Genomic DNA, 12,025 nt, shown 5'->3' with positions numbered 1-12,025 from the left:
TTTCCCAGGACATCTATTTCAGTCATGTAGAGCAGTGGTTCTAAGTGAGCATTTGACTATAAAATATATTTTAAGAACTATCTTTTGTCTCAGTAAAAGAGTCATTTTATAAACTTGGTGACAACTGGGTCACTTATATGTGTTACTACAAACATTTTTCTGAACAAAAAAGGTTCTTCATGGACACATAAATGCCAAGTGAATGAGTGATATTTCGGTTGCTAAAACAAAATGATGGCGATTATTTCTCTTTTTTTCATCCAATCTTCAGAACTTTAAAGGTTTAGAGAAACTCTGAGGTCAGTCTGCTTTTTGAATGAAAGCTGAATCATTTTACAGAGCAGACAAGATGGAAATTTGGGGTGGAGTAGTGTAGGAAAGAAGAAAAAGAGGTGGAGTTTTTCCAGAGGGGTATTGCAGGGCTTGGCAGGGGTGTGTGTTTGTGCGTAAGGGGCCAGTTTTTTCTTTCCATTTGGGGGGGTTGAGGGTATCATTTTCATCCGTGTCCATCCCGCCCCCTCCATGAGTACACCCCGCACACGCTCCAGGTCCCAAAGTGGCCACAGAGACTCTGAGACTCGGACTAAAGTGGCAAGATGATGAAGAAAGATGCCCTCTTTCTGGTACTGCTATACCTGCTCCAGACTGCCAACGGAGGTAAGCCCACTCAGTCTCAGTGTATTAGGATTAATAAGCCAGTCTAGCATAATATTACATGTGTTTGAATATTTGAAAGCAGTGCACAAGTTTTTACAAAAGTTGCATTATTGTGTATTCTGCAAGATTGTGGAGCTCGAGCTCAGTGGAGAAGCTTCAAACAACTCAAAGTGTGTGTTGAAGCAAAGGTTCCCTCACTGAAAAACTCATTCATACTTGTGAGGCTCGAGTCTGTTCTGCCGGTGTACAATAAACCCACAGTTTGGCGACCCCTCCTTCTCTCGCTTCCGTTGAGGGCTCTTTGCATGCATTGGGTTGTCTGGCAGCGGCTCGAGCAGATCAGAGGTCCTGAAATAAAGAGTCACTTTCAGAGGTGTGGATCAGCTGCCCTACGCACAGATGTTCCTGCTTTTCCGCTCCGAGATGTTTAGCGGCGCCTGTGAGACCTGCAGTCTAATTAGCGTGCGAGTTAAAGTTACACTGAAGTGACCGTTGTTCAGCTTCGGATCAAAGTGTTTATCCATCACCAGCTGCCACAAACTCACATGACAGCACAGAAAACAGCAACATCAGGAAATTATCTACAATGTGCGTTTGAGCTGGTAGACTATCAAGAATGTTTTGGCATCTACAATGATATTTAAATGCTTAGTTTTATTATCAAAACTGTCCGTTTTATTGTAGGGGCAAACCATGTTATGCAAAGCAATACAATGATGACTGAGAGATGCACAAATAAATGTTCCTCAAAAGCCTGATGCATCATATTTGATACATTTTAACATGATTTTCTAATAAATTATGTCTTGAGAATCAAGCTCTGTGTTAATACTGTAAGATATGAAGGTTTTAGACTGATTCAAACTATTAACTTTTATTAAATTGAACTACTCATTCAAAGAACCCTGTCACATTAGTTTGAGGAATTGGGTTTAACCGGTTGCAAAGTATGTGTTTGAGTCACTAAAATAAACTATTTCATAGGAGTCTTGTGTTCGTAAATTGGATTGCACTGGCCGTGCAGTATGTGTTTGATTCACAAAATGAACCGGTTCATAAGAGTCATTTGTTCACACCTGGACCACACTGGCCATGCAGTATGTGTTTGATCAAATTACACTGTAATATATAAATTAATCTATATTTTTTTACCCAGCCCTACCTGTTCCTGCCTTGGCGGATGGCTCTTGGTCAGAATAAGCTGCAATTCAGCTACACTTTATACTGATAGTCAAACATCTAGTTATGTGAAACGAACTCTACTCCGGTAGTTGAGGTAGGGTCTACAGCGTTCCCGTCTGCAGTCCCCATGGAAACCTTCCGCCCACACTGGAATCAATGCAGAAAGTTTGAAACCCTGATGCTTGAGACTTTCCCTCCTCACTGTCCTCCTCAATAAATGATCTGTCAGTATGAAACACCGTACACACACACACACACAACCCCGACAATACCAGACCGTAGGGAAGAGATGAACTCCATACTCCATATTCCTGTCATTTCAAATTCATCCAATGGAATCTCATGTGGCACTATATGGAGAAAAAGAAGGTTTGTGGGTTGATATACCGTGATATAGCGTGGTCTGGGCAGTCGTCCCCACAGTGGCTCTTGGCCAAATTACTGTCACAACTGATCAGGTTAAATTTATCTTCGAGATCATCACTCAACTATTGCTTCATAAACAGACCTAAACATACACACACACTAGAGGGAGTCACAGTGTGGTATGTGAGTGTTTTTTCCTCTTTTGTATCCCAGAAATTGAGAATTAACCCTGAATAAAACACTGATTTTTCTATCTTGATGAGTTTGTCCATTTCTTACCACTGTATCCAACTACAAACTTCAGAGATGTTCAACCAATAAGATTTTGATTTTAAAAAATGATTAGATTCTGTCCTGATTAAGCTGCTTATGAAAGACCATCTGGAAAGGTTTGCAATACACTAATGAATGAGAGCTTCATGGGTTATTAGTGAAAGTTGAAACTGTGTTGAGTGAATACTTGATGATTAGACTGAGTTGGCCTGGTGGAGTTCTTTGGTGATTAGATTGAGTGGTTCTGGTGGAGTCCCTGAGGGGAAGTTTTGCATGAGTCATCTTCATGAGACAGTGCAAGGAACACCACAATATCACACAGTTTCCTCAGAAACAAAGCTTTCCAGTCTGCTGATCAGGAAACTAGGCCAGCAGCCACTATCTGGCTTGACAAGATCATTTACAGTGTGGTATCGCTCGCACTAGAGGGGGGCAAAACTGTGCAACCACTGGAATTGAAGTCCATGCAAAAACAGATGGATGAATAGACATCTGCAGTTCACAAAACTCATGAAATAAAAAGTATTTTACAGTGGTGATCTACACAAGACAGCATTTATGCCATATGGTGTAAGATATAAATAAATGTATGTTTCCCAATCTTAGAAATCCCATGATGACACTAAAAATAAAGTTTATAAAAAGGGTTTTGCAGCCTGATGCAACAGGAGAACTTTGCTTCTTTAGAAGCTTCTTTAGTTATACCATGATGTGTACTGTAGTACTGAATGTTTATGATGAGATTTACATTTTACTCCAAGGTACTTTGAAAAATACCATTCAAAAAAGTTAAAACTGCTGAATGGTCATGGTATATATAAAATTAGCTAATATTTCCATCTTTTTTAATATGCTACCCTATTAAATCCAAGAGCATTGCATTTTTAAACACTAGTGAATTGGAAATAGCATGGTAAATAATCAGTACTATGATTGATAGATCATATATATATATTGAAGTACCATTGTGTTACTGTGGGTTTTTTCAACATAGTTTCAGGTTAACTCCCAATACCATGATATTCTTTGAAGTACATTGGAGTAAAATTAAAATAGCACAGTAAATTAACAGTGCCATGGTATATATCAAAATACTGTACCATGGTACCACCACAGTGCTTTTTATGAGAATATAATATAACAAGAACCTTTTTAATCTTCGAAGAATCGCAGCCTACTCAAGAAAGCTAAATAGCTCAAATAATTCCGGAAAACTAGCATCTTTGTGAAAATTATTTCATTTGTGAACTTTATCATTTGTAAACAGTCTCAACTGTGAGTGATCTTCCAGTCTTCCATGCGGCTACAGCACTCTCTGGTTTGGCTAGAGTTTGTGAATGGAGAGGCGATAGAACTAATACTAGAACTTTCCACTGAGATCCTCACGTAGCCGTTAGCATGCCTGCGTGTCAGCTCTGACTTCTGTCCTGCATTAAACCTCCATCCAGCCAGAGGCGTTCTGGGTAATTTGCAAACATCTCTTTAGTAAGGCGCTCTCTGGAGACAGAGCAGAGCACTGGGATGGGCCTTTCTGCAGTGGAGGGGATAAATATAACCCACTCTCAAATGGGGCATGTGCTGCCTCAGAGGCTGCTGTTAGCAGACTGGGTGGGGTAACAGGTCGTTACTGTGAGTCACAGGGACACAGTTATTCCGTCATCGCAGGATTCTGTGAGCTTAAAATAAGTAGGAGCAAAGGAATTATATGAGCAGAGTGCAGGGTAGGGCGAAAGCTGTCAGTCACAGACCTCTAGAGCACGACTTCATCTTTAACATAGCAATACAGTCTATGCACTTCTTAATGACTTTTTAAAATCTTGACTTGCTTTCTAGCAAAATCTCTAAAATTATTTAAAACAGATCAATTTACTTGATATGCAACACTGCATAAGATATAAAAATGTGTTTTTAGAGAATGTGCTTTAATACGAGTGAAGACCATGCTTTGTATCTAATGCAGTGTTGAGTCTCAAGTAAATTAATTTTGTTTTAAGGATTTTTACATAATTTAACTGAAAAAAACAAAACTCTGTAACTGTGGCACTCTATAACGTAACTCTATACAGCAGCATGGTCTATAAAGCAACTCTACATCGCAACATGCTCTATGTGACTCTATAAAGCAGCACTCTGTAACATAACTCTATACTATGGTTGTAACACCTGTTCGTAGGTCGGGAAGAAGGAGGCGGGAACCGGCGAACATTTAAAGAAAACTTTAATAAAATAAACAAACACAAAGTGAAAGTAAAGCGGCAGCCCCTCACGGACGACTGCCGCACAAAAAACACAAAATAAAATTCAGGACTGGTCCTCTCTTGTCCAACACTGTCGTCACTTCTCCTTTTATCCTTCCGGAGCTCCTCCGTGGGACTCGAGACCGGTGAATGGCGCAGGTGTCGTGCATTAGCATTTACTCCACCGGTCTCACTCCGTTCCCACTGCTCTCGGCCCCGCCCCTCTCGTCACATACCCCCATCGCCCCTCGCAGGCCGGGGGGTACTCACGAGACTGCGCTCTACTCCCCTCACTCATCCCATGGCGGATGGCAGCAGGCTCCGGCCTGCTCAGGCGAACGGCGGTGACTCCTCCGCTCCTTTATGGACGGCAGCCGTCCCTCCATATCCCAGGTGGCCGGCAGCGAGTTCGCCCGCCCCCCCGGCAACTCACTCTAGCCCTCAAGCCTCCATGGTGGCAGACTGCTCCACCATTCTCGATGGCAACGCGGATTCACCACAGCAGCCGGGGATCTCAGGCAGCCTGTCCCTCCTTCCTCCCGGGTTTCAGCACCAATGTAACACCCGTTCGTAGGTCGGGAAGTATTAGGCGGGAACCGGCGAACGCTCAAAGAAAACTTTAATGAAATAAACAAACACAAAATAGCGCGAAAGCCCTTCGCGGATGACTGTCTCGCACAAACAGAATCAACCTCCGTGGGACTCGAGACCGGTGAGTGGTGCAGGTGTCGCTCATTATCAATTACTCCTTGCTCCGTTCCCACGGCTCTCGGCCCCGCCCCCACTAGTCACAACGGTGCTCTATAATGTAACTCTTTACAGAAGCACGGTCTATAACCTGACTCTATAACACAACACTTGATAATGTCACTCTATACAGCAGCATGGTCTATAACGCAACTCTATATCACAATAGGGTGTATATAGTAACTCTGTACTGCAAGGGTCTTAACTCTGGTCTTCAAGGTCCACTTTCCTGTAGAGTTTATCCAACTTTGATCAAACTTACCTGCCAGTAACTTTCTAGTCATCCTGAAGACCTTGATTAGCTTGTTCAGGTGTGTTTGATTAGGATTGGTGCTAAATTCTGCAGGAAAGTGGACCTCGAGGGTCAGAGTTGAGAACCCCTGCTACATAGCAACAAGTTCTATAATGCAGCTCCATACCGCAACACGTTCTATAGCGCAATTCTACAGCATGACGCTCTATAAAATAACTCTACAGAACAACAGGGTCTATTGAGCAACTCTATATCGCAACATGCTCTATAATTCAACTTTATTGCGCAGCACACTCTATAACATAACTTTATACCGTGACAATCTATAACGCAACTCTATGCAACTGGGTGTATAAAGCAACTCTTTGTAGTAACACTCTCTAAAGTGCAACTCTATGGCGCAATTCTGCCTAACAAGTCTTTATTCGTCAATGCTCTATAATGTAACTCTATACAGCAGCATCGTCTTTAACGCATAGCAAAAAAAGGTGTATAAAGCAACTCTTTACAGCAATATGCTCCATAATGCAACTATATAGTGCAACACGCTCTAAAACGTAACGTTATAGAGCAACTCTATACTGCAACATGCTCTGTAACAACTTTATACCATGACAATCTATAATGCAACTCTATAGTACAACAGGGTGTATAAAGCAAATATACAGTAATACGCTCTATAATGCAACTCTACGGCACAACACACTCCATGAAGTAACTCTATACCGTGGTGCTCTGTAATGCAACACTATAGTACAAGCAACTTTATAGAGCAAGTCTATACTGCAACATGCTCTATAATGCAACTGTATACATGACACTCTGTAATGCAACTCTATGGCACAACACACTCTATTAAGTTAGTTCACCATGGTGCTCTGTAATGCAACTCTATGCTAAAGGGTCTATAAAGCAGCTCTATACCACAACACACTCTACAGTATAACAACTCCACAGCACAATGTTTTCTATAATACAACATTATAGTGCAACATGCTCTATAATGCAACTCTATAGTGCTACAAAAAAGTTCTATAATGTAAAACAGTTCATAAATGTAGCGAATTTAGCTCACAACAGGAAATATGAATAATTAACCATAACTAGTTATAATTAACTATTCATATTTTAGATCCGCTGTAGATATTTAGCTGACCACTCAGGGTCAACTGTCTTGTCAACTCTAAGAACGATTAAGGGCAATAACTTTCTTACTGTACAATTCTACCAAGCTTGTAACGTAAATCTGCATGATTAGTGACTCCGGTTATGAGCAAACAATGAACACGTCAAGTGTGATACAAGTAAGGTTTTATTAACTACATAAACATTTAAACTAGTCTAACATACTACATAAACACATAAACTGGTCTAACATACACATACACACACACACACACACACACACACACACACACATACAGTTGGTATAGGAAAGGGTTAAAGTTTAACTCAGCACAGAAAGAGGCATACAAATATCAAAGACAAAATACACAATGACAATAATATACCCAATGGCCTGAAGAATATGTGTGTTCATTCAAATAACGGTTTTCCTATGAATTAACTAGAACACAGTCCATTTCTACTCTGCCTTTCCTTGGGACATGCAGGGATTTTCCCTGCTTTACATACTTTTGGCCAATAAACCCAGTGATATCAGCGTTGGTTGCCATGCAACAAAGAGGCCTGTTGGACTTCCTGGGGTGTTACGCATTCCGGGGGGAAGGGTTCATGGGTCCTCATATGGCTTGTTAACTGAGGTTACAGAGTATTTGTTAAATATAAAAACAAAATATATAGTGTGTTTGATTGGTCCAGACGCTACATAAAACACCACTATTTTATGAACCACAGTTGATAACACAACTCAACACTCACAGCTATTGCTGCAACTGTGTATTGTGTTTGTGTTTGTGTAGAGTGTGTGGACTGTGTGTGGACTATGTGTATTGTTTGAAGTGTGTGTGTGTGGGGGGGGGGGTAATAAGTTCTCTAATACTTTACCAGCCTCTTAGGGAAACATTACCAGGGCAATTAGCCATTAGCAACTCTGTGGACATAAATTAACCTCCTGTTTGGGGGTCTTTAATTATGTGAATTTATTAACCAAATGCTCCAGTCCTCTCACAGACATAAACTGGGTGTTCTCAGGGTGTTTGCATGCTAAGAATCCATATGGATCATTTTAATTGCTGTCAATGGTAAAATAAATCCAGGCCATTAAATGCTGCATGTTCAGTCTCTGAATTCCACAGAACTTTGACCCCATCCTCAACATAAACTCGGGAATGCCTTAGAATCCCAATGATTCCCCACAGGGCATGTTATCTATTATATATGAGGTTCTTCTGAGCAATTATAAAAAGCAGAATGTTATCTGTCATTACTCGTTAAAATAGGATCCTCAGAGCTGAATTTGAAGTAAATGTTTGACCTGTTCTCTATTAGAATCCACCCAGCCATGTTCAAGTCTAGTCAAAGGTCTCCAAAAGTGAGACAGAACGCCGGAGAGGAATCAAACAGCTACTCTACAGTCCGTTTGCATAAGAGACAGTAAACAGCCATGAGTTTAAATCGATAAACACTTGTAATTAAGTCAGAGGAGCTCTGAATGTTGGTCAGGTCTGGAAGCTTCTGGGGAAGGTCAGGGAATCGAAGGGCAAATCTGCTGGGAGAATTCCAAGCAGCTTCTTCACAATACTTCATCTGCAAGCGAAAGAGCTGCATTCTTCAAAAACAATGAAAATATCTAATTATCATTCCATATTTCCAGCCTGCATGCACGCCAATGAGCAGAGCCTGAAGTGGCCTTTGTGGGAAATTGCATTTTGATTGATACGTGAACAGCTGCTGTTGTAAGAATGCTGGAAAACTGTGAATTTGACTTCTGTTCTTCACTACGTGCTGCTAACAAAATGCTCACTGTCTTGTAAGCCACTTTTGGTATGAAAGTGTGAATATCGTAAATAGTTTTCCATGTGTCGTCTCAGTAGAACAAGTAACGTCGGTGGAATGCAACTTCAGGACGTTGCACAGAACAAACAGAGGTTTCCGAACAGCGCCAGTTCAACTTGGCAGTCGGTCTGGCAATGTGAAATGCTTTCAAAAGTCGTGGAAAATGTGAGAATGATGGACACAACTGCATGAATCCTATTATGAAAAGTCAAGGACAAAGCTGAACTTTACTCCCTTTAAAGGATGTGAAATTGAGCGACGTCAGAATGGCTGATTTAGGCATTACCGAACATCTGTGATTGAGTAAACGGCTCAGAATTTCTGGCGATATCTGGATTTTACAGTCTATTCAGTGACTATATTTCTAGACTATAAAATCCAAAGGAAATATCTGAAAATCTTTTGTGGTGGAAAATTATGATATATGCCTAAAGACAGTGTATACACTTTACTGGCATGTGACTGTGGTTGTGTGTGAAGGTTTTAATCATAAATATGTCACATTGGGAAAGTAAAACAGGTTGTGAATGCTGTTGCATGGTAAACTGTAATTATTTTCATTGCGGAAATCTGTACATTTTCAGACGTTATGTGAGTTTGTGGCAGTTCGGCATGTAGATTCCCTGGTCAAATTTCATTAGAAAGTTCAGAAGCCATGATTACTTTGACATGATTTTTCAGGGTGCATTGAGCTACAAATGTCATGTTTGTGCTTTGCATCTTCCAGTGAACCCTACATACAATTTGTTCTCAAAGCATATTTTATTACAGTAGATGTATTAATATGTGATGGATGGGCCTGATGTGTCAGTCTGGAGGGAAAGGAAGCGTGTTTTTTTTGTTTTTTTGTAACTATTAAAGGTGGGGTAAGTGATTTTTCAAAAACGCTTTAGAAAACTGATTCGGGCCGAGTAGCAAAACAAACTTGCAGCCAATCAGCAGTAAGGGGCGTGTCTACTCGTGATGTGGAGGAGAGAGCGTTCAGTGCACAGGACGGACATTAGCGAGCTGAGCGACAGAAAGATAGAGACGGCGGATAAAAACCAAAAGAGGAAAACGTCTGCGGAACAAAAGAAGGCTTAAGGCAATAAGGCAAGAAGTAGGACCCGTGTAAATATCGGAGAGAACTCAAGGAGCGGAAGGCCTGCGATCGGACGCCGAGGTTGCTTTGTTTCTTCTCGATAGGTGAGTAACACCGTGTCTGCACCGCAACAGCTAAAGTCTGTCTAGTACACTGGACGCGACAAAGCGACCATTGAAAATCATTTGAAATTTGTGTCAATACGTCATAAATAGACGCAGCAGCAGTTTTCTGTCGGGGATTTGTCATGTCGTGCCGCGCCACATCCAGTGTAGACCATAGATATTTATATATATCTATGGTGTAGACAGCATCACTGATTATAATGAGTTCTATAGTATTTTGTCGCGCCGCGCCACTCGTGTCCGGTGTAGACATGGTGTAACATTGGTTTTGCTTTGTTTCACAGAACTAATTGTTGCCTGGGTTGCATACGTATATGTGGGGGTCGGAGCTATCAAAATAGGGGCGAGACCCTTTTGGGGTAGGGGCGTGTTTGTTTTGGTGATCTCAAATGTCAACATTGGCTACCAGAAATCGCTTACCCCACTTTTAAGGCCTTGTAAAGGGTTTGTAGAGCTGTTCTGTTGTCATTGGCAGAGCGAGGTAAGACGGATGCCCTCGAGGTAAAATGCCCTCGACCAACAGCCAAACTATTTGGCACCGAGTTTAGGGAGCTTCTGAAAAAAGCCATTATTCAAACAGCTTGTGAAACACGTCTCCTTTTTTGGTAGTTTTTTTATTCAAAAACTGTATTTTTGAATAAAAACACGTTGTACTTTTGTTGAGACTATTTATTTTATTTGCTCAGTTTTCCTTTTCCACCCGGCCCCCATCCGCCCTCTCTCCTCCCGTCGGCCCCTCCCGTCTAAGTTGGATTCATCGGGTGCCTCATAAACGTAAAAAAAAAAAAAGCAACTCTCCCTCTTATGAGCACAAAACCACTTCAAGGACTGCCATAGCAATACTCAAGGCAGTGGTGATTCTGTCTGTGTGGCGGCAGGGAGAAAATTCTATCCCTTCACCGTCTACCTCTTCTCTAGCAAAACCATAATGACTCAGTTGAGTTAATCAGCGGAAATGAGCAACGCTGACAAGGTGTTACGGACCCGCTGTGATTCATAGACACACATACTGCACACGTAGGGACTCTTAAGTAATTGCTTCACTGAAAGAGCATGTTTGTGTGAGATTACAAGCTTTGTGTAAGCGCTTTATAAACATCCAGCTCTTCAGGCACAAAAGGGGGTAAAACTAATATTTACACACACACACAAACACGTTTACAAAATTACTAATCTACGATACTGTAGTTAATGTTATTAATAATATTCTATAATTTAATATTACTTAAATTAAACATTACATTTATTAATATTATTAATTCAATATAATTAATAGAAATATTATGAATATAATTACTACTACTACTACTACTACTACTACGAGGTGAGACCTTAATTATTATATTAAATAAACAAATATTATTAATAATATTACAATTAAATATTAAGTTTATTAATAATTATCAATATAAATACTATACTATACTAATTAATTATAAAAAATATTATAAATAAATGTATTATATTATCATCATCATCATCATCATGAGGTGAGACCTTAATTATATTTAGAATAGTTAAAAACATTCAATTATTTAAAAAAATTATAATATTAAAATTAAGTTTGTTAATAATTTATTCAATATTATAATTTAAAATAATAAAAATAAAACTATTATTATTACTGCTACTATTATGTTAATTCTATTTAGAATAGTTAATAATATTACAATTAAATATTATGTTTAAATCATATTATTAATTTAAATATTATACAATTATTATTATTATTACTACTAAAGTGAAAAGTGTGAGTGACGTGACATGTATGGTGACCCATACTAGGAATTAGTGCTCTGCATTTATCCCATCCAAAGTGCACACACACTGCAGTGAACACACACACACCCGGAGCAGTGGGCAGCCATTTATGCTGCGGCACCCGGGGAGCAGTTGGGGGTTCGGTGCCTTGCTCAAGAGCACCTCAGTCGTGGTATTGAAGGTGAGAGAGAGCTGCACATTCACCCCCCCCCACCTACAATCCCTGCCGGCACGAGACTCAAACTGCAACCTTTGGGTTACGAGTCCGACTCTCTAACCATTAGGCCACGACTTTACTATTTTGAGGTGATGCCTTAGACTTCTGTTGTTTATTAAAATTATACTTATAAATACAATAAAGTTGTTTATTTTAATAATAATAATA

At 40.1% G+C, this 12,025-nt stretch overlaps 1 protein-coding gene across 1 annotated transcript in view; it reads left to right on the top strand.

Annotated features, from left to right (window-relative positions):
• Positions 1-596: 596 nt before the first annotated feature.
• The window catches only part of LOC107562278 (chondroitin sulfate proteoglycan 4-like), a 52,249-nt gene continuing 40,820 nt past the window's right edge, over positions 597-12,025 (top strand). The window contains exon 1 of the mRNA XM_016246900.1: positions 597-657. Coding sequence (XP_016102386.1) covers positions 597-657 — 61 coding nt within the window. The remainder of the gene's footprint in view (positions 658-12,025) is intronic.

The sequence above is a fragment of the Sinocyclocheilus grahami genome, unplaced genomic scaffold, assembly GCF_001515645.1.
Source record: "Sinocyclocheilus grahami isolate Dianchi unplaced genomic scaffold, SAMN03320097.WGS_v1.1 scaffold816.1, whole genome shotgun sequence".
Classification (NCBI taxonomy): Eukaryota; Metazoa; Chordata; class Actinopteri; order Cypriniformes; family Cyprinidae; genus Sinocyclocheilus; species Sinocyclocheilus grahami.
Note: the sequence above shows the minus strand (reverse complement) of the source record. Positions and strands in the feature narration are given on the sequence as shown.